Here is a 23,035-nt window from a genome sequence, read left to right on the forward strand (position 1 = left end):
GAACAAAGGGTTTCTGCTTCCACATCCAAATGCTGCAAAGGGTTCAGTAAAAGCTGAAACGTGTCTCTAACTGATGGACGTGTCTGCTGAAAGGCCGCTGTGACACTGTTACACATGTAGGACTGAATGTTCCCACAGTATCACGTCTTACTGGAACGTTGGGTTCATTCTGTTAACAGCAGATCTGCTTGACTCTGTCTGCAGTATGTTGTATATTAATTACACATGTAACCCTCCTCCTCCTCCTCCTCCTCCTCCTCCTCCTCCTCCTGCAGGCCACTCAGGGTCCCTGCAACACCCCAAACCAGGCATGCTGGACTTTGTCAACAAGGTTAAATGGGAGGCGTGGAAATCTCTGGGCTCCGTACCACAGGTACTCCTGCTGCAGGATCTGTGTATATGGATTATAATTATAGATGGATTCATGTGTTCATCATCAGTTTAATGGTGCAGCTCATTTTAATGACCTATATTCTGCTGGCAGATCAATAATCATTTATCTAAATCATAAGAACGCATCTTAATCTATTTTGTCTGTAAAGTAACAAAAGCTTTCAAATAAAGTGAGCAGCTGCACCGGTATTAAAGTCGCTCAGCAGTTAAATAACAAATGATTCCTTTATTGATGCTCACGTCTTTGTGTCGCTCAGGATGAAGCCAGGCAGCAGTACTGCGACCTGATTGGCTCCCTGGTGGCGGCAGAAGGTGGAAGCTCCGCCCAGGTGGCAGCTCAGCCCGCTGGGCGGGACGACGTACGAGACGCTATGGTCACCACGGAGGACGGCATCACCACCATCAAACTGAACCGACCGGCCAAGAAGAACGCCATCACTACTGAGTGTGTGTTTCAAACCTGTTGTTCGGTATAACGTCCTCGACAGACTCTCTCTGTCTCCCAGTTTCTGGTTTTGTGTTTTCACGCTGCTTCCTCTTCTCTCACAGATGTACTCTGAGATCATGGCAGCTCTGCAGCAGGCGGCTAAAGACGACTCGGTCCTCACTGTTTTCACTGGTACACACACACACACACACGCAGCGCTGATTGGCCGTCTGTGTCGTAGGCTGGGCGTGGTCTGCAGTAAAACATCAGGATGGATGACGGCGTTGGGGGCGGGGTAGCGGCCGCCTAAAAGACGGGTTTCTTACAGTTACTTTCAACCGTCGCAGCCCGTCCTTAAAAGTGACGGGAAACCTGTTCAGCAGCGCGTTTTAGAAATGAATCCACTTTACTGGAACAATAATGAACCTGAGGAGTCAACAAGCAGCCAAAGTGAAAACACTGCAGCCTCTCAGGCCAGAGGATGCTGCATCCTACAGGCTATAAAAATAATAAAACAGCAGCAGTATGATTTATGCATAAAAGCATAAAGAATTAGCAAGTGTCTCGACTAATGTTTCTGTTTTGAAGAAGTATTCAGCACTTTTATGAAGCACAAACGTTGCTTAACGCCACTCTCTCCTGCCGGGTGGACGCTTCACTGGCAGCGGCTGCCGGAGTTTCTTTCTACAGGCTAAGTTTCACGTTGCTGCTTTAGCAGGTGCTTCAATACAAAAGTGTTCGCGGTGAAAGCAAAGTTTCCAACCATGTTGTTTGCATCTCTGAGTGTGACGTCGGGTGTCGCTGACCTGCAGCGCAGTCATGAAACACAAACAGATCCGACTCTGAAATGGCCGTTTATTATTGAGTCAACAAGAATTTAGGAACAATGCGTAATCTACGTTGATTGCAGCGGTTGACTTCTGTTTCTGAGCTCCTGAATGTTTAAGTGAACATCAGTAAACGTTCCTGCAGCTCTGAACTGAAACTTTAATGCTTCTCAGGGTCACGCTGACGGATTACTGATAATTCTCTCTCTCCTCTGCAGGAGCTGGAGATTTTTACTCCAGTGGAAACGACCTGAGCAACTTCACCAAGATCCCCGAGGAAGGGGTGGAGGAGAGCGCCAAACGTGGGGGAGAGCTGCTCCGGTGAGCACTGATTGGTTGATGGTTTTAGAAAGTGGCTCATGTATGAACACCAGGACCAGGATGATGCAGACGGACCCCTCTGTCCCTGCTGACACCTGTGGTCTGTACTATGAAGCGAGGTAACCGGCTTATCCAGGTAACTTCAGGTGTCCCGATTAACCTGTACTACCGAGGTCTCTTGCCGTGGCGATTTTTAATTTTATTTTATTTGACCTTTATTTTACCAGGAAGTCTCATTGAGATAAAAAAATCTCTTTTACAAGAGAGACCTGGCCGAGGTAGCAGCCATACATAAACACAACATATTAAAATGCTTCGTACAATCATGACAAAATTCACAAAAACAAACAACCAAAGAAAACAACACAAAAAACACATCTATTCATACAAAATGGCCTTTCAAGAAAAACAATCATATCTCTCCTTCACCACATTCTTTATGATGCTCTTAAATTTATCAATTGATATACACGTTTCTAGTTTTAAGATCTTTTAGCAAATTATTCCATGCCCAGGGTGCAAAGTATGAAAATGCAGTTTTCCCCAAAACCCTGGGTACATTAAAAAGCAACCACTTGGAGTGTAGCTGGTAACTAGCAGAATTGATACAGAGAAGGGTTCAGAGGTTAGCTGGAAGTTTACCTAGCATGGCTTTATATATAAAATTATAGTGCTGTCTGCGGGTGGTCAGCGATGTCCAACCTACCAGATCATAAAGAATGCAATGGTGAGTGAGGGACTTTGCATTTGTAATAAAGCGTAGAGATGTATGATACACTGAATCAAGGCTCTGTAAGACGGAGGAGGCTGCGTGCATATATAATATGTCACCATAATCAATCACAGACAGAAAAGTAGTTTCTAAAATAAAAGCCAATCTTCACTTTGAGCTTCCTAACTAGATTAGCAATATGTACATTAAATAAAAGTTTGTCATCTATTCATATACCCAAGTACTTGTATGTGGGTACCCTTTCAGTGAATTTACCATCAGACATAAAAATGCAAAGATGATCAAGCAATTGTAGGCGAACTTTTTAGGATTTAAAACCAATTATTAATTGAGCAGAGCAGTTTGTAATGACTGAAATGCAGTCTGAAGCTCTTGCACAGCCTGTGCTATGGAAGGAACATGAGTATAAATGACAGTGTCATCAGCATAGAAGTATTTTTGCTTGGACGTCCTTACCTAAATCATTTATAAAAATAGAGAACAGAATAGGTCCCAAAACAGACCCCTGGGGGACCCCTTTAGATAGCTCAAACTTAGATTTGTGGCCTTCTGTATAGACACACTGAGTCCGATCTACAAAATAGTTTCAAACCATTTAACAGCATTAGGACAGAAACCAGCATCCCTAAGTTTATTCAGCAACAATTCATGATCCACAGAATCGAACCCCTTGGATAGATCTACAAATAAGGCAGCGCAATGCTGTTTTCTGTCTAAGGCACCAATAAGATAATTTATTACCACCATAGCAGCAGTAATGGTACTGTGGCCCGTTCTAAAACCAGATTGAAAACTGTTTAAAATATTATTATCAAGTAAGAACTGTTAACTGTAAATTTACCCGGGATTCAAGGATCTTAGCCAGGATTGAGAGTTTGGAGATGGGACGGTAGTTGTTTAGTTCTGAGGGGTCCCCACCTTTAAATAAGGGGAAAACATAAGCAGCTTTCCAGATTTGCGGTATTGAATTGGACACAAGACTCAAATTAAAAATGTGAGTAATAAACTCAGCAATAACATCTGCCGCCACCTTTAGGAGATAAGGATCCAGATTGTCGGGACCTGCAGATTTTTGTGGTCAACGCCTTTCAGAGCTTTACAAACTTGAGCAACTGAAATAGTTTTAAGATTAAACAAATCCAGATTTCTATCAGTTGCAGTGGTGACAGAACATGGGACAGGTGCATTTACATTTGAGCTGTCAAATGCAGACCCAGCACAGATAAAGTGTTTGTTTAACTGACTGACCGTAGCAGCTTTATCCTTTATTTCATCTGAGCCAACCAGAATGTGTTCAGGGAGGCTTGAAGCAACATGTGTACCTGACATAAATTTAATTACTTTCCAGAATTTTGAGGTGTTATTTAGATTCTCTGTAACTGTCTTCACATAAAACTATATATACGTACCTGCGTATTGTTACCTACATCCTGCCGGGGGAACGCTGGCTGTGGTTGTTAACAGCATCCTGAATGGAAATGTGACGTCATGACGCGTGTCCTTCCTCAGTCAGCACGTCTTTTTAAATGAATGAACTCCATCAGCTGATTTATGATGCGTTCACTTAACGCAGGACTCGCGGACGCCTGAGCGTCCTGTAGTGTCTCAGTTTGGGTTCAGGTTCAGGACTCTCTCTCCTTCATCTGCAGGGAGTACGTGAAGGCCTACATCGACTTCCCGAAGCCGCTGGTCGCCGTGGTGAACGGACCGGCTGTGGGGATCCCAGTCACAGTGTTGGGACTGTTCGACCTGGTCTACGCTACAGAGAGGGTACGCACACGCACGCACACACCAGACGCTGACGTCAGAAACAGGTTCACCTCATGAACCAGTCTCTCTCCCCCCCCCACAGGCCACCTTCCAGACTCCCTTCAGCCAGCTGGGTCAGAGCGCCGAGGGCTGCTCCTCCTACACCTTCCCCAAAATAATGGGCCTCGCCAAGGTACACACAGAAGAAGAAGAGGACGCAGCTGACTTCTTTAAAAGCTCAGACTGTTCTGTTAGTTTCATGTGAGGAAGGTCTCAGCCTCCTCATCATCAGCGCTTCATACACCTCAGCGTTTATTCACCAACTCTGTTTGTGGTTATTCACCAACTCTGTTTGTGGTTATTCACCAACTCTGTTTGTGGTTATTCACCCACTCTGTTTGTGGTTATCCACAAACAGCTTGTTGTTGTTGTTGTTGTAGTAATAAACTGCCCCCCGCTCCCTTTAGGCCAGTGAGATGCTGCTGTTCAACAAGAAGCTGACGGCGGTCCAGGCCTGTGAACTCGGTCTGGTCACCGAGGTTTTCCCTGACAGCAGCTTCCAGTCGGAGGTTTGGACCAGACTGAAGGCCTACGCCAAGCTGCCCCCCAACGTAAACACACACTCTCTGTATTTTAGCGCTCCTGCTTTGTTCACTTTGAGGAACAGGTCATGGTGCATTTTCTCTCACCGTAAAACTTTGATTAATAGGATAATTATACACACCGCTTCATAAAATATGTTTAGATTTCATGCTGATTTGTTCCTCTGCGGTTGGAATGAAGTTCTGAACACAACAGCATCACGTTCAGACAGCGAGCCCTGCAGCCTGGTGATTTTAGACAGGAATCTTAATTAATTAACGGGATAGTTTCTTAGATGGAGCCCATCTGTAGGCTATAATTGAATTTTCCAAAGTGTTTTCACATATTTAGATAGATTATTTTACGTGTCCAAAAAATAGTGAGCCGGGGTTAATAACAGAAAAAAAATCCTAGATGAAAGTGTGAAATTTACATGAAGAAAAATCAGAAATTCCCTGCAATTAATGTCATAAACATTGAAAATCACTCTGTTTTCTTCTGAATATGGCCGATCAAGGTGAATGATAGTGATTGTGGGTTAAACTCGAGTATTTAAGTATATTAAGTTTAATATAACTTTCCAGTGCATGCATAACACACTGCAGACGTGTGTGAGATGTTGCAGCCTTGCAAAGTGAAGTTCCTCTCATAAATGTTTGACTATAATGCCAGAAAAGGTTTTTTTAGATTAATCTTGGAAATTAAATTCTGTCTCGGATTATTCCCCCTCTCCGCTGGCTCCTTTTTTATGTGCAGCTGTACCTTTTACATCTGAATCATATTACACGTAAAAGAAGAGCCCGTAAAATAGAGAATAGAGATTTGAACTACAACAAGAACACTGTGCCAACGAGCCTCGCTGGCTCTGTCGGCCGCCACGATATTAGATTTAGCCGCTAACGTGTCTTTACATTCATAATTACCTGAAACTAACACCGTGCGTTCCTCTGGAGAAATACGGAGAAAAAAACTCGGCCGAACACGCCCCTTTCAGGGAAGCGTGCACCACCTCTGATTAAGTTAACACGGACTCAACTAACCAACATCCACCGTCGTAGTGTAACTCCAGTGTGGGCGGTCAGAGTTTGTTACCCTGAGTTAACTCTGAGTAAGTTGAACTCCCTTCGTAGTACAGGCCACTGCTGTGGGAACACATTTAGACAAAAAAGGTCTCCATTAGAAGCCTGGTCTGGTTTTTATAGAAGTTCTCTGGATGTAATAAAAATATTCTGTTTTAAGTAAATAAAGTGTTTCATAGTTGCCTGTTTCAGTCCTGGGACGCCCGTCAGGGTCAGCTCAGGGATTTTAGCAAATAAAAGCCCGGGCTGTTAATCAGAGTTTTACGGTATGCACCTCCTCTACAGAAACATCTTCTTCTCTTTCAGTTTGCTGCTGTGCAAACCTTCCACAGGTCAGATCAGGAGAGAGTTTTAGAGGAAATCCAGACGAACAACCATCAACAGAGCGCAGGACTCTGAACCACTAGCTGGTCCAGACCAGAACCTCTGCGGCCTGTTGGATGATCACTGTGGAGAAAAGCTAAATAAGTCTCTCTCTCTCTCTCTCTCTCAGTCTCTGGCGCTCTCTAAACAGCTGATGCGCTCGGTGGACAGGGAGCGTCTCCACGCGGTGAACGACGCCGAGGTGGAGCGTCTGATGGAGCGCTGGACGTCGGACGAGTGTTTCAACGCCGTCATGAGCTTCTTCCAGGCCAAGGCCAAACTCTGAGCGAGGTGTGAGTGTGAACAGAGGGGATCGGTAATCGGGGCGAAATGTAAACGGCGGTGGGAGCAGCTCCGTCCTGCAGGCGGCGTGCCTCCACACGCTGACCCGTTAGTTCCCTCCTGAATGAGACTGATTCTCTGGAGAGAAGTAGATTAACTGCTGTCTGGTTTACTGCGTGTGAAACTGTCCTGAATGTTACTCGTAGATGAAGAGCAGCCAGCCAATCACAGAGCAGCGCTAACGTTAACTAACCTTCACTCTCGCTGCAGCCGCCTGTCTGACTGAGAACATCACGATGTCTGTAACCTTCCTGTGACTCGAGGTTAAAGTGCCTTAAACTCTTTGTAGCTCGCCACTCTGTCCCCTCAATTAAAGAAACTTTGGAATTATTCAAAAGCGGACGAGTTGTGTTTTATTAAACGGGTTACCATGGAGATCCACCTGGTTAGACCTGAGCCAGGTCTCTGTGGTCCCGAGAACCCGAGTCTGGTGATCACATGGCGTGTCCTTTTAAAAGAAAGCTCACCGCTGTCACACGTCTGACTGACAGCAGCTCGTCTGGGAAATATCACCAAGAAGAATTAGTAATACTTACAGTACACGAGCTGCGTACGTTAAACACACAATACTATAACACAATCATAATATATGAGAGGTAAAAAGAAAGCAGTGATCTACATCTGTATTTCAGCAGGATTGTGGGTGCTCAGCTGATCCAGCAGGTGGCAGCACTCGCCTGTAAATGAAGCTCAGAGCTTCACATGAAGTTCCTGCAGAGCAGCCTGAGGACTGAGTCTGTTAACAATGCTGCTCTGGATTAAAGGAGCAGTCTGACATTTTGGGTGGTAAAACTTCTTGTTCATAAGAAATGACTAACAAGGTGAGAGAAATGTGTCCTTGTGCTGCGTTTTAAAGAATTACCTGCTGCCTTGTTTCTCTGAGCTCAGAAGTTAAACTGTGTTTTTAAAGTCTCCTCCTGTCGGGGGAACAGTGAGAGTTTGGTCTCAGACAATATCTCAAAAACAAATCCTCTGTCCCTTTACAGTGACTGGAGGAAATATTCTGTAGGCCAAACATTAAATTACGGGAACAAACCGTGGATTTACAGTAAATGAAGGAAATAACTCCACTCTCTTGTCTGTTCAGTGGGCATGAAGCTGCATCCAGCCGCTGGTTAGCTTAGCTTAGCATAAAGACCGGAAACGAGGGGCCACAGCTAGCCTGGTTTGGTTTTAATGGTTTTAAAATGAATCGGTACAAGCGGCCAGACACATTACACAAGAAGTAGTTCCACAGGGAGCACACTGGAGCAGCAGCTTTATTGAGTCTCTGCTGGTTTCTAGATAACTTGGACCTGACTACCTGAAGTCCTAACTCAGGGGTTGTTAACATCCTGTAGCGGGAAAGTCCTAAAGATTCTTCAGCAACATGGCTGCTGTCTAGAGTAACCAGACGTTTTCCGGGGACAGTCCCCGGTTTTGGTGGCCTGTCCCTGGAAATGTCCCTGTTTTGTGTTAATCACAGACTGTATAAGATGTTAACAGACCTCAAATCAGTTCTACGTGGCCAGAAAGACTGGACAGCAGAGCAGACAGGTGTCATGCCGAAAACCATTGCCGTCTGCGGGAAACTTCGGAATAATCACAATTGTGGCTAAATAAGTGTTTGCAGTTTGTAGCGTAACCAAGCATGACTCTTGTTACGTGATTAACAGAAGCCTGTTGCAGCCTATAATTAACATGACTTGGTGCTGAGTTATATATAAAATAATTTTATTATCCTTCTAACTCTACATTACTTAACTTGCTGCGTACCGACTAACCCGGTCCTGATTACCTGCTAAAATACCTTTAAACGGCCGATAAAACTCATGTAATGCAGTATTCTTCGTCCAGACAGTGACTGCAGCCTCTATTGACTGAAAAGTTATTTCTGCCCTGAAATGACTTTATTATATTCATGAGGATTATATTTGACAGATTATATCTCACCTGGTACTTTTTACCTCTTACAATACCTTTAAACGGCCAATAAAACTCATGTAATGCAGTATTCCACTTACTGACTGAAAGGTAGATTCTGCCTCAAAATGACTTGATTTCATTCAGAAGTTATATTTGACAGATCATAAAACCGAAATATATTTCATATATAATGACATGAGATTTTTTTAACGACATACTGAGCACCAAACCAAAACTGTCCCCGGTTTCCACTTCAGAAATCTGGTCACCTTACTGCTGTCAGAGTCTCTGTTGGAAACTGTATTTTACATGTTGTGGTTAAAACTGTAGACGCTGAGCTGTGACGTTAAACTTCGTCTGCAGCTCCGTGTTCTTACTTTCTGAATTCACAAAGGTCAGTCCACCTTAAATACTTGTAAAATGCCGGCGCTGTTACGGTGTGTTAGCGTTTTCCTGCAGGCTCGTCCTTGGTGGACGGCTGAGAAGAGGACTTGATGAACCTTCTGGACCAAACGTTCTCACCGTTGAACCTCTCAGCAGCTCTGACCTCACTCTGCTTTGAAGCCCGAGCAGGAAGCAGGACGGCTTCATCTCTCTGAGTTGTGGCCCCTGCGGGTCGCCATACTTAAATTCCATTGTTGTGGGATTTAACAATGGCGTCCTGAGCTCTGGGACGTCCAGCGGTGTCTGCAGAGGCCTCTCAGCCCTCCTGTATTTATGAGGGGCGTCACAGAGCTTTTCTTTTTTCTCTGCAGCCTGAAACATGTCGGGCTCGTCCGCCTCCCCAGAGCACCGAACGCAACCCTCCGTATAAATCTCAGCTCGCCCCCCCGCCTGGATCTGGGCTGTACGGAGAAATAAGATCCAGAAAGCGGTGAATGTACCCGTCGCTGCTGTGACAAACAACGTCTGCTGAGAGACCAACATGGAGCAGGAAGAGAAGGAAGGGATTTATGTTTCAACATCGGAAAAGAGTTCAAACATCCATCTGTGCAGCTTCAGGGAAGAACCGAGGAGCGCTTTATAGTCCCGGTCCACATTTACATAATAACCTCATGAAATCATCAGCGCCCCGAGCTGCTTTCATTTAATTTCCTGAAAATTTCCGTCGAGGTTATGAAGAAACTACCGAGCTGTTACCAGGAATTTCACTGAGATAAACTTTGCTAACGAGTTTGTGCATCGAGGCGTCGTTTAGGATCTGTTCCAGTGTGTTTTCATGTTCTTCTTCTGCACAGTTTTAAATGGTGTTTAACTTCACTTTATTAAGGGCTGGCTTAAATTAACCATTTATCTGTTTGTTTCTTTTAAAGCAAGATGGATGACAAGCACCTACAGTGCTCTAAATGTAATGACGAGTGAGCAACAGCTACTAAATGGACCTTGTGATGAGGAAGAAGCTCAGTGAATCTCTGATTCACAATATGAGTGAATCCTTGTTGGGATTAAATCTTAAATAAGACACAAACTCTCGAGAACAAAATCGAAACCAGCAATGCTAACAGCTCTAAAGAAGTAAGGACGATATGCTTTCTTTACTTCCCTTAAAGGCATTTGGACTGAAATGTCCCCGACCAAAGGTGGTCCAGTTCAGACAGCAATAAAACGACAATCCTGCACAACAGCTTTGTAACTGATGTGTGGACATTTAGGAGTCTTTCTCTTCTTCAGATGACTGTTTGGTTTGGTTTGGGTTTGAAACAGACGGTCACATGATGCTCGTCTTTTCCACGCCCAAGACTGGTCCTCCTGGACCCGACTGCAAAAGCCCTTAAAGCATTAAACTTTGCACATACATTTTTACATACACGAACATGCTTTGGTGTTTAGGTGGAGTAAATAAATAAAACATGCAAAAGTCCAGAACCAAAGCAGTCGTTCGTGAGTTGACCTCCAGCGACGACACAAGCTGGAAAAGCCACATTCATTTTCTCTGCGCGTGACGGGAGGAGGTGAAGGAGAGAGCCAGGAGTCAGGGATCAGAGGGAGGAGGTGGAGGAGAGAGCCAGGAGTCAGGGATCAGAGGGAGGAGGTGGAGGAGAGAGCCAGGAGTCAGGGATCAGAGGGAGGAGGTGAAGGAGAGAGCCAGGAGTCAGGGATCAGAGGGAGGAGGGGAAGCAGGGCCGCGTTGTTGGTATTTATTACTGAGCTGCGTCGAATTGCTGTGATTTATAAATGTTAGAAAAACAAGAAGGAACGCAGACAATTTTACATGCAGAGGATTCGACGGCGCTCGGCCCCGAGACTGCGGGTCAAAGGAACATGTTCGTGAGATCGTTCTGGATGCAGCAGCTCTTCACACTGCGCGCAATGTGAAAGCGTCAGTCGTGTTATTTGTACGCAGATTGATGAGACCAGGTTAAACAACGTGAGTCCAGTTCTGTTCAGTTTAGAGGTTCTAGGTCTTCACTTTGCTTAAAGCTGCAGGAGGCAGAGGCTTTTTGTTTGTTCATGTTCTCCATGTACTTTTACAAGAAGTACACCTTGAATGCAGGCGTTTGGAGTACTTTTTCCATTTAGTGTTCCCTCAATCAAGTTTTCTAATTAATTATCTTCCTAAATTCCCGTGTTGGATTGATCTGCTGGCAGAGTAACTTTACCTCCTCCTCATGTCTGGTCTTTGCTGACCAAACTTGTCTCCGAACCAAAACCCTGTCACCCAAAGAGATTTAACCAATATTAGCTGCGTATCTAGATACTGTATGTTTCAGAGCATTAGCTTCAGTTGCCTCCCAGCTCGGTGCGCAAGCTTCATGATCTAGGTAACGTACTGAAGGATGTAGCTAATGCAGTTAACGTTTGTGAGACTTTTATACACATATTGTGTAGAGCAGGTGTTTTCAAAGTCTGACACTGGGGGACTCCCCATAGACACTCGACATTTGAGCCAAAATAACCTAATATTTCTGTTTGACATAACTTCTGGCTTGATTGTTATAACCAAAGTTTGTTTATTTCTCACGCAGGTTACCATCTAATGGCCATTTGTGTATTCATTACATGGATATAAATGAATGAAATGGGCCGTTTTGCTATTTACTGATTTAAAGATAAAATAACATAAGCTGAGTAAAGGCCCTCTCCTGCTCCAAGCCCTGTCTGAAGGCTCAGGGTGAAAGCATTACACTCCACTCACGTAACATACCGCAGGCCGAGCTACTGCTGCGATAGAGCGGGGATCCAAAACGCGAGCGGAGCAGGAATGGAAGGGCCAAATAACTCGCTGAGCCTCAGCAGGAAAATATCCCATGATGCTTGACTGCGCGCAGCAAGCATATGTTCACACACAGCCTAAATGAACACTGTAAGCAGACTATTTGATTATTGTAAATTATTCTTATAAAAATAAATATATAGGATGGATTCTGTCCTTTTGGATCCATTGAAATAGTTGATCACTGCAACCGTGATCATTATGAGCAGTTTCCACTTTAGTAGGATAATGCTCAACCTCAGTGTAGGTGATATTGGATGACTTTGCTGTAATCGCAGATCAAGTACAGCACCAGACGGCTTGATGGTTTTGGGCTCACAGACGGGGAAGGAATGGAAAGTCTGCGGTCTTTCCTCCGAAGATTTGCCAGAGTCACAAAGGAGATGACTCCCTCGCACCGCCTGGACCTGTTGACTGATGCCCTTCTGCTCTATGGACGGAGGAAATCCACTGACCCACGTTTGTCTACAAAATTCTGTCCTGGTGGTTTAAGCTGATGACACACAAATTGGTGGGCAGAAGGAAACAAAAGTTGAGGTGCAGCTCCTGCAAAAATTAGACAAGGCAGAGAAAATATCAATCCTCGCTCAAGAAGACATCTCATCTGTCATCAGAGAAGCACCAGGTAAGTCATGCACATGCAGGTAACAATAGCTGTGAACATTTACAAGCGCCCTTTGCACAGAGTATGTAGCATTGACACTTTATTTTTATTGTCTAGTGTTTGTCTCAGAGCGAGACATGGAGAGATGGAAGAAAAGGAAGCTGGAGCTAGCCCAAGAAAAACCAAAGTCAATAAGTAAGTAAACTGAAGTGAATGCTTGAACGTCTTGGAATATTGTACAAAGGTCACACATATAATTAACAAAGGATATTGAAAATCCGTTACACGTACTTTTCCATGTGCAGTAGAGTATCCTGTAAGCTGTGTCGGTGAAGAAGTAACATGAAATGAAGTAATGTCATTATCTGTTCTCCAGACACTGTCTGTAGATGGAAAAGGGACGACATCACTAAGCTGATTCAGTTCTACATGTTCAAGTAAGCGTTCAGTTTGTTTATGGAAGACTATATGGGAATTACACCCATCTTAACTTGAGCGCCTTACTGATGTGCTTAAACATGGAAGCCTAGGTGTGATTACATAGCTATGAGCGAGACAATAACACCGTCCTGTTTTCTAGGAAACTGTCACAATGCAGTAATTAAATATGGTGTGATTAATAATCAATTAGCACCAAGCTCCCCCCTGTAACGTACAATGTTTGGTCAGGTGCAGCACAGGAATGTTTTCTGGTTGGTAATTACTGATACTTTTTATAATATACAGATCTGGGACTCGTGAGTCACACATGGAGGATGAAACAGAGTAAGTAAGCAGTATCAGTCTGTTACTGTTCTCTGATTAACAGTCATTTTTACTCTCTGACCATTGTAGAAAGAGAACTCTCTGCTAAACATGGAGAAAAAACAGAGCATTCGGAGAAGATGGCAAGAATCTGATTTAATCTTCCAGTCCACCCTTAAAGATGACCGTGATGTCAGAGGCCAACTGATCTGGAAGGCTAGAGCTGAATCAAAGGAGAGAGCCGTCCTCCTCCATCTGAAGAGGAAATATCCAGCTAAAGTGCTGTGGATAAGTAGATCAATTTAAAACTCTGTAAAGGACCATCATAACGAAGGCGTGTCTATTTTATAACTTTACTTTAGATGGGCAGGGCGTTGCCGTTAGACTGTCCAAGCAGGTTGCCAACTCCAACAAGAGACTGAGACAGGCAATAAAAGAGTACAACAGCATTCAGTGGCCACCACAGATGAGCATCTTCCCTGCAACTATTGATTTTCAAGAATCATGTGATCCCTCTCGGCCACTCTACTTCTGTTTTGATGACACTGTAAGTATAGTTACCAAAACCTAGTGACCGCATCACTCTAGTAACCACCTGACAACCGCTTACTAACCACAACTACGTTGCACATTGTTTTCTTTCTTCTTCTTCCAGGTGGAAGAAGATGATGTTCCGAGGAGTCTGAAAAGGCGAGGGGTCGACGCCTTACATATGAAGACTCGGCCGCTGAGGAAAAGCACACGCTTTACCAGGAAATGAGAACTGTAGCTGACCACCTCCAACAGCAGCACGCCTTCCTGTGTTCTGCCATCAATGACACAGAGCAGCCAGGTGCAAAAGCTGTCCTCATCCAACGTCTCCAACAGCTGGAAAGAAAACTACATCACGCCGCTACGATGCTTCACCAACGTGTACCAGACGTCGTTCCTGCAACGCACGCTTACGTCACCCCAGACGACCCCCGCCTGTCTCGGGCCCTCCCCATGTCAGCATACAGACACTGGTATACAGCGACGACGATGATAGCAACTAGGTCTGTAAGCACTCTAGACGAGGGGAGGTTTTCTGCTTCTGGAACGAATACTTTGAGCAAATTTGTACGTTTTGTTATACATAATTAAAAATGCCTCCTTAATTCAAGACTAACTAACATGCGTCAGACTCAGACAGTTCGGTTCTGTGTGTGTCTTCATTGTAAGTGCTCTCAATCAAATTAAGGCTGTGTTGCTGATCACTTTATTAGTGGAACTGCAACAGAGTCCGTGTTTGTTTTTCATGAGCTGTGAACTGTCCTGCCAATTGAAACAAAAAATGGTTGAAACTTGCTGTTTTGGACAATAAACACTGTTTTTGTAGACGCTGCTGTCTAAGTAACTTTCTACAGCCTAGTAATACTCAAGGTATAGTCAGCTTTGGTGTTATGAACTTTACAGTTAACACTAACCATTTTACTGTATTTGTACAACATGTTTTTGTAAAAAGGACACCTTTGTAAAACATATTTAAATGAAGGTTACTTCCACAATACACTCAATATAATACAGGTATACTGACTCTACAATAGCATTCCCACAATGACACACAGGTGTGTTTTCAGTCAGAGCAGTTATTGACAGCACACTGAAGTCAATAAGAAAGTAACTTATTAATATATGACCTATCCAATCAGAATCAGCCTGACAGTGGTGCTCGTACGTTCTTACTAAAGGTGTTTTTGGCATGAAATGCTCCCTGATCGAGGCCGATGTAGGCGAGCACCTTTTTTTCCTCTTCCCATCGGCTGCTGTTATCAGGCCTTGACGTCATGCGGAAGCTGTAAAACAAGGGATGAGACTGCAAAGCTGGAAATGTTAATTGTCACTGTGCAATATTTTAAGATGTGTTTTGCGTATTATTTTACAGTCTTTGATCAGAGAATGTATTTTGTATTTAGTTTTCTCTTTAGTTCGTTGCTATGGTGGTTGCTATTGACGCTGCTGTCGCTGAAACCCGAAACCGCCCGGAAGTATTTTCTTCACTGTCAACCTAAGATATATTTTAATGATATCTTTAGCATTTCTTAACAGAAGAACAGCAACTTCATAACTCAACAATAGGATATGTTCATGTTAAGGCTTTCACTTTTAATCATTTCTCCATCGATTCCGACAAATAAAGTTGTTTTTGTCAGTTTTTGGTAGCGGAAGGTTACGGAAGTGCTTCGTTTTGTGGGCGGAGTTTGCCTTTTGGACTCCTGTTTTTGCTAAAATATGTGAAATAAACCAAGATATTTACTTTTTCTTAACATGGATTATCTAGATTCAGTGTAAGTAGTAGTTCGGCTGTACTACATATGTTATATATTCAGTAGGTATATGTTTTTACAACCCTATATTACAACCCTAACTTTGCACACAGGAAAAACTACAACCGTGGTGCTGATTTGACTCAAACTGCATGGCGTGGCTAAAGGGAATTGTAGTTTCTAAAACGTGTTAACGTGGAATTTGGAATTTTAACCACATTTGATTGGGCCCCCAGTTGTTGACTGTACTCACATGACAGCTAAGGTCAAGAGCTCTCTTTAACAGTTGGTCTCATGTCTGTAGTCTCTTTCGTTGATGAATTATAAGCATTCAAACATGCACCAAGGTGAAGGTTCAAAGGTCAGTATTTCAAAGCAGGATCCATTCAGAGTCTTCATCCTGATATATGGTAATCTACAGGTTGAGACCTTTCCAACGATGTATTGGTTTCTAATAACTATAAAATGAAAAGAGCAACTTTATATGTTACAATCACAGGCTAGAAACGCCTTTTCTTAACAGAGATAGTGGCGTTCGTTCGGTAGTTGCGGCCGACGGTCGGCAGTTTGAAATGGAATCGAGCCAATCCACGGCAGATAGCTCCATCATGGTTATTTCTCGGAATCAAAGGAGAAATAATTAACGTATCATATTGTTGAATTATGCATCTATTACATTTAAAGTTTAAAAAATAAACTGTAGTCTTCAACTGAATGACAAAGTTTCACTACTGCTCTGACATAAAACATCTTCTTAAAATCCATTTTACCAAATACCTACCAGTGACAATGCAACAGGAAATTCTAACCATCATGTGCAGGACTGTGAAAAATCCATCAGGCCGATGTGAAGCGTCTAATCATATCAGCATCAACAGAGATTTATGAACAAATAGGCTTTTCATTTACAACACATGTACTCAGTTCAGTAGAACTTTATTTAGTTCCCCACATGGCACAGTTTAAACAGGGACCACATCGACGGGGCCAACAAACACCAACAATAAATAAAAGGAATCTTAATCAGGCTGAATGAAAATATATGTAGCGCCGAGATTCATATAAATTTCATTTTTAATAAAAACATATTTGTGCAGTGTTGGAAGTGTGCACGTATGTGTGTGTGTGTGTGTGTGTGTAGGGAGGGGGTGGGGCCTGTCAACACAGTAAGAAAACTCAAACAACTTAAACTAAACCTTGGAAAGCAGTAAACATTACATGTTTCCTAACACTGATGCAAAAGGTCAGCGTGTGTGCATGGAGGTTTGACACTGGCAGTGAAGACACATGTTGCTTTTAAATCCACATGCAGTGTGTGACCACAGTTGGCACACTGTGCACTGCGACCATGAACGCCACTTCTTTGTAGCGTTCTTCTTCTTGTCATCAAATGGAGGTGGCAGACACAGCGCAAACTGCCTCGATCTACCAAAGGAAAAACAAAAATATTTTGGAGGTGAAACCAGTTTGCTGAAATCGACATATTCAAAGCAATGTTTCAAAGTAAGCTTTTCATTTCCAACTGCTGCCAAATTAAAATGTGGATATTGCACATCAGTTCACCAGAACTGACACCCACCATCTCAGATCTTGCTGATGCTGTATAATAAGATACAAGCAGGTCAACAAAGAAGGGTTCCTGGGGCCCATATATGAAAGCGGGTTTAATGAAAACTCTTGAGTTTCACCCTGAAATGAGGTAAACTCTTGGTTTTCTGTTTCAGAGCCTTTCAGAAAGCGAGCTAACTTTAGCTCTGTCAGTTACAACGGTAACTGAGAGTGAACTTTTTCTTCAATAAACCTGGAGTTTCTCAGTCTCCTCCCTCTGACACAGCGCTGTTTCCTCATTACTTCATTCAAGAGTTTTACCATCCGTGTCAATAAAAATGATCAGCATTTTTTAATGAAGTCTGTTAGGCAGACTAAAATAAGGTGACCACTGACCAGACGTCCCCGTTTTTGGTTTTCTGTCCCCAGAAAGGTCCCCGATTTTCAATTCAGAAATCTCATCACTACTTTGTTCTTATATTTCAATTTTAGCTTCTTTCACATCTGTTCTATCCAGAATTGCAGCTAAATGAAAACATTATGTTAAATCTCATTCCACTTCACCTGGAATATGTGATTAAATATAAATTAAATAGACTATATTCACTTTTTAAGAAGAAAAACTCTGCATATGTTTTGCCTGAGGATTTCCAACTCCAGACGTGTGAAGTATGAGGAATGATTTTTTTAGCTGTTGCCATGGTGAATCGTAGTATCGTGGCTCAATTTATGTTGCCTGTTTAGAGCGGTGGTGCACACGCTTGACTGAGAGTGAACCTACTCTGAGTTGATTAAACAAACTCAGATCAGCTGTTCTGGATCTCAGGGTAAATAAACTGATCAGAGTTGATTCTTTATTAATGTGCATTGTAGGCTATGTAGCATTAAAGAGTTCCATCCATCCATCGTCAGCTGCTTATCCTGCGTACAGAGTCGCGAGTTACAAAACTCAATTTCACTCTCCAACCTGTTGTATTGTGACAATAAACCAGTTCACTGTTGAACCTGCTTTCTGAATTGGGCCTCTATCATGTTGTTTTTGGCCAAAATCTTTATTGTATTTGTTTAAAATGTCATAGCCCTTATGGTGACTACATGAAAAACAATTAACTGAGACACAAACTCATATTGCATAGTTTTTATACAGACTACATCATGAACGTTATCCTAATTACTAATATTACATATATATTATTAAATAGACTGATATGTTCAGCCATTTCTGATTTTCTCTCTAAGAATCAATCATTTTCAGACTCTGATCTACATAAATCTAGAAGTAATGATTAAGGCACAAAGAATCCAAACAGCTAAATGCTCCTCATCAGGTTTCTGAGCTCCGTATTTTAAATATTTCAAAGGAGAGCAGCAAATATTTCACTATGTACAGAGCTGAACTTGAGCTGAAATTGAAGTTTAATATTTATTACAATGATGCACGACTCCCTGCTAGCTCGGAGTTTGTATTTTAAAGAACTGTACTGGGCAACATCCTTTGTCTCAAGATGTTTTTATGCTTTAGGTCCCTTATGTCTGTCCACAGAGTGGAAAAGGGGTGTTTATGTATTCTGCACTTTCTGCCTTGAATCTGCTCCTGAAAGACTTAAAATTGCATCTTCCTAAAAGCTTTTCTATCCAAAATGAAAAAATTGGATATTTAGTTCGTCTATGCCTCTGTTCCCATAGCTGTTCCTATTGTAGTATTGGAATCTGTCTAAAACTACTTGTTTTTATCTATACTGAATACAATCTTGGCCAGGTCTCCCTTAAAAAAAGAGATTAGTCTCAATGAGACTTCCTGGTTGAATAAAAATAACCACAGTTTAGATACCTTCATCTGCAGTCATCAGCACGGCTACATTACTGGTTGTTTCTGAGGATTCCTCTTCCATCTGCTGTGCACCTACAGTACATAAGACAAAACACAACAACAGCTTTCTCAATACAATCAATTACAATACAAACTTAGTGAAATTTGTTTATACTGTCGACGGTTAAAGTAAATGACTGACTGGAAATAGACACAGAACCATTATTTGCATCTAAATCTCAGCCAATTTAAAGTGTAAAGTGATCAAAATACCAAACTTAGAAAAGCTGTTTAATGTCACGTCGATAAATATTGTATCTATATATTGTACTTTTCAAACAAGTGAGCTTTTCTCTCTGTGTCAAATGTCAATGGCAGACTTCTCAGAACAGAAGTTCTAATTAAGCTTTAATTTAAGCATTACCAAAAACTGGCATTCGAAACGTATTACGATTACAAGAAATACCATTTTCACACATGGCCTCTAATATCTCTTCCACCGACTTCGTCTGGAGGTCATCTGCTGTGTCTGTTGATTTGAAGACTTTACACCGTGACACAAAGGTGATTTCACCACATTATTTCCATCGTACAATAATATGTACCGTGGTCAAATGTGCTGTGTAATTAGGTAGATTGACCAGTTACAAATCTAGTAAAGGATGCTTCTTCAGTTTAACAGTAAATATTTGTAAAGATAAAATAAAAAACAACTCAGCCTACATTCTGCGTTGATGTGTTCTGAACTTCCCTCTGCTGTGTCAGTGGGGTGGCATTGTGCTGCATCTGATAGATGTTTAGGCAAAAAAGGAACACTTATGTAATATGAGCGTAACAAATAAATGGTATTCCTGCATTGCTGGAGAAAACACAATCACACATCTACGTATCTATGAAGGAATACAGACAGTTTAATTACTGAATAGTCGGGTGATGGTGGGGCAGTGGATAAGACACGTGGCTCTTGTGTGGGAGGCCTGGGTTCAATTCCTACTGTGACATCTACCTATGTGTCCCTAAGCAAGATACTTAACCTCTAGTTGCTCAAGAGGCGTGCGACCTCTGACATGTATATCAATTGGAAGTCACTTTGGAATGAATAATTATTAATATTCATGAGCATGTGAAAGATGTAAACACTGCCAAGGGCCATGTCACATTAAAGAAAATGTGTTGCACTAAATAGTTAAAAACTCCAACTGAGAATATTGTCACGTCCCTAAGTGTCAAAGACACATACAGAATCTATAACAAAATGTAATAAAGCTCTTCTGGATGTTTGCAATGTCCTAGCACTATACAAAGACTCACATGTAGGCCTGTTTTATTTTTTAGGTAACTTATTTCACCCACACAAATGGTATGCAGAAATACAACTGCCACTGTTAATTTCACTTACTTATTTCAAATGAAATATGCTCAGCAGCTTTTAAAATGGCTTCCATAAAAGGATGGCTTCTTGAGGGTAAGACCATTGGGCAGCCCAGCAACATTTATGGTCACCCTTTGATTCACCAGGGACCGGTAGGGGAGCCTTCCAACACCTCCAGCCTCCTCTGAAAAACATGGGGACACACATGCATGCACACGTTACACAATTTGACAATTGTGACTTTGCCCTCCTGTTGGTAGCCAGTGTACGGGTTGCAAACATGTCATTTTGTCATCATTTTATGGTATAAATTATTCAGTAATTGTATAATAATGCCACTGATTCATGGAGGTATATTAGGTTATAAGTCTTTACATCTGTAAAAAGAGTTTGAAAATATGCTTACTATATTTTTGGTTGAATAGATCCTGCACTTTTTCAACAGCACACTGACTTCATCTTTGGTACTGGGTGTTGCGGCTGAGGAGCTGGCTGCAGCTGAAACAACAGACAACACTTAAGTTTATAAAATTGTATTACCATATGTATATTTGCATTATTACGGGCCTGTGTCCGTTTCTGTGGATTTTCAAACAACAAATATTACCTCTGAAATGCAGTGAAAAGTTGGTGACTGTCTATGAAGATTCTCAGTCATCCAGGTCATAGTTATCCAACGAAGGTTAAAATCAAGGGCAACTGGACTTGGTTGAAGATACTGGAAGACGTTTCGTCCCTCATCCAAAGGACTTCTTCAGTTCTGACTGACTGGCAGGGAAACTCAGCTATTTAACCTCAGTGGGGTCGTTGGCCCGGGTCATCGATACCGCTGGTTCGTTAGTGTTCCCGGTTGCTGTGACGACAGTCGTTACAGTCGTTAAGACTACCTGTGGCCGAGACTGAAAGTTGGTGACTGTGTCCGTTGAGTCAAGGAAGTCAGTGGCTTCTTTGCTGCTCAGTTCAGACACCTCTAAGCTGGACTTTTGGCGGTCAAATGACAAAATGGCCGTTTCCACAGCCAAAGCCTCAAGACTGGACACCTTCACAATATTTAGGTAAACAAGATATCCACAAAAATGGTAAATAAAATAGACACAAACTACTTCCAACATACACTGAGGAAACAACTCTTAACAGGTTTAGGCAATTTCTATGAAAACAGTGTTGTGACACGTGAGAAATAAGTGCTCAGGGAGATTACATTAACTATACATTAGCTGTGTTTACATGGCGTTTAATATTCCACTAATAATTGGACTCACAGCCATATCTGACTACTAATGCTTCAGTTGACGACCTTAATCTGAACAGACTGGCCCAAACGGTAGGAATTTAGTTTGAAAGGGGCGGTATAAGCCGATAGCCTTGTAATCACTTGACTTACTTACTTTGTTCCTTTTTTTCCTACAGACTACATGTGGTCTTACTGCGCATATTCCTTCATGTAGGCTAGATGTTGTGAGTCAGCACCTCTTATGCTTGCCTTCTCATGTTTAATAATTGATAATAAGACACTTAACCCCTCGTTGCTCCAGAGGCGTGCGACCTCTGACATGTATAGCAATTGTAAGTCGCTTTGGATAAAAGCGTCAGCTAAATGAATAAATGTAATGTAATTGCTCATTACGTACATTTGGATTACATACTTTGAGTACGGTTATCATTGGATGACTTAATTAATCACATCTCACATCACAATTGCTGTCAATCAAGCTTACACCTAATACTATAATGCTACTATAGTGCCAACTCATACCACTAATGTCAAGCTATGAAGCTTCTTTCCAAACCTCAAACTTCTGCTTCTTCAGATGCATTTTAATTTTGAGCTCCCTCATCTCAGGGCTAAGGTCCTGTGCCTGCCCATATGCCCTCAGTGCTTCTGCCTCTTCAAAGTATTTCTGCTTCTCGTCTTTCCCTAACGTGGACCGCTTGCCCTTAATATCGTTCATTGTGCCTAAGGGAAAAAACTTCAAACTTCAAATTCATACAAAGACAATCTGTCCAACACGCTGGTTCACACTTGGGTTGTGAACCCCATTACATTGTAACAAGCCTGTACAACAGGCTTCAATAGACACAGGACTCTTACACCCATGTATGAAATTCTTCAAATACTATACTACAAATTCGTTTCACAACCCCTGATGTAAACAGGACGCTACGTACAACAACAACTAACCATTTAGTATAACAATTAAAAGCATCCATTAAATACTGACTCGTACTTTTGTTTTTGAGAATGTCCCTACATAAAAGATTGTATGGTGACAGTTCTCTTGTGTCTGTTTTGGGCTCAGAAGCAGCTTTGGACCTTTTGTAGTTACCGATCCAGTTCTGAAAGAGAGAAAACTAATATAATGACTTAATGTTAATAAAAACACTGCATTTATACCAGCAATACAGCAGAATGATATATTTATTTGACATGTTGAGTGTTAGTGTGGCACTTGGGTAAATCTTACTTCTATGACACAGGTTTCCAAACCAGTAGCTGATGCAGCTCTTGGAATTAACGGTGAGCCAACATGTTTCATTCCCTCCTTAAAAAAGGATTTCAACGTTTCCCTTTGCTCGTCGAGGATCTGCGTTCTCTCTTGTTAAATAACAAACAAAAGGCTTGTCGCTAATAAAAAAGACAGCGTTGAGGGTAAGTGTGGATTCTGCGTACCATACGGTCTTTCTCAAACACATTAATGCTTCTTGATTAGCGACTGTAAGGCTTACCTCTATGGGC

The 23,035-nt window shown here is 42.2% G+C and overlaps 1 protein-coding gene, 1 long non-coding RNA gene and 1 pseudogene across 6 annotated transcripts; 2 read left to right on the forward strand and 1 right to left on the reverse strand.

The window, feature by feature from the left end:
- The first annotated feature begins 204 nt into the window (after positions 1-204).
- LOC119884937 lies at positions 205-7,153 on the forward strand (annotated as a pseudogene).
- Positions 7,154-10,088: 2,935 nt separating this feature from the next.
- LOC119884939 lies at positions 10,089-14,641 on the forward strand. 5 transcript variants are annotated; one of them, XR_005441112.1, is made up of 6 exons: positions 10,089-10,236; positions 11,688-12,560; positions 12,657-12,734; positions 12,916-12,976; positions 13,266-13,830; positions 13,939-14,641. It is a non-coding gene; the product is annotated as an uncharacterized LOC119884939 (long non-coding RNA). The 5 variants fall into 5 exon arrangements; XR_005441114.1 differs by lacking the exon at positions 10,089-10,236 and having other exon boundaries at positions 11,166-12,560; positions 13,266-13,304; positions 13,374-13,830; XR_005441111.1 differs by lacking the exon at positions 10,089-10,236 and having other exon boundaries at positions 11,166-12,025; positions 12,214-12,560.
- A 1,849-nt stretch (positions 14,642-16,490) lies between these two features.
- LOC119884938 (general transcription factor II-I-like) lies at positions 16,491-22,918 on the reverse strand. The gene is given in 14 exon segments (XM_038695216.1): positions 16,491-16,950; positions 16,953-16,993; positions 18,948-19,019; positions 19,393-19,455; positions 19,650-19,712; positions 20,326-20,366; positions 20,368-20,482; positions 20,705-20,737; positions 20,740-20,790; positions 20,906-20,936; positions 21,213-21,338; positions 22,089-22,255; positions 22,527-22,635; positions 22,764-22,918. Coding segments are annotated over 14 exon segments (1,122 nt in total). The 5' UTR covers positions 22,836-22,918; the 3' UTR covers positions 16,491-16,812.
- Positions 22,919-23,035: the final 117 nt, after the last annotated feature.

The sequence above is a fragment of the Micropterus salmoides genome, unplaced genomic scaffold (genome assembly GCF_014851395.1).
Source record: "Micropterus salmoides isolate LMB-PRFRI ecotype aquatic unplaced genomic scaffold, ASM1485139v1 Ms_hic_scaffold_3788, whole genome shotgun sequence".
NCBI classification, from domain to species: Eukaryota; Metazoa; Chordata; class Actinopteri; order Centrarchiformes; family Centrarchidae; genus Micropterus; species Micropterus salmoides.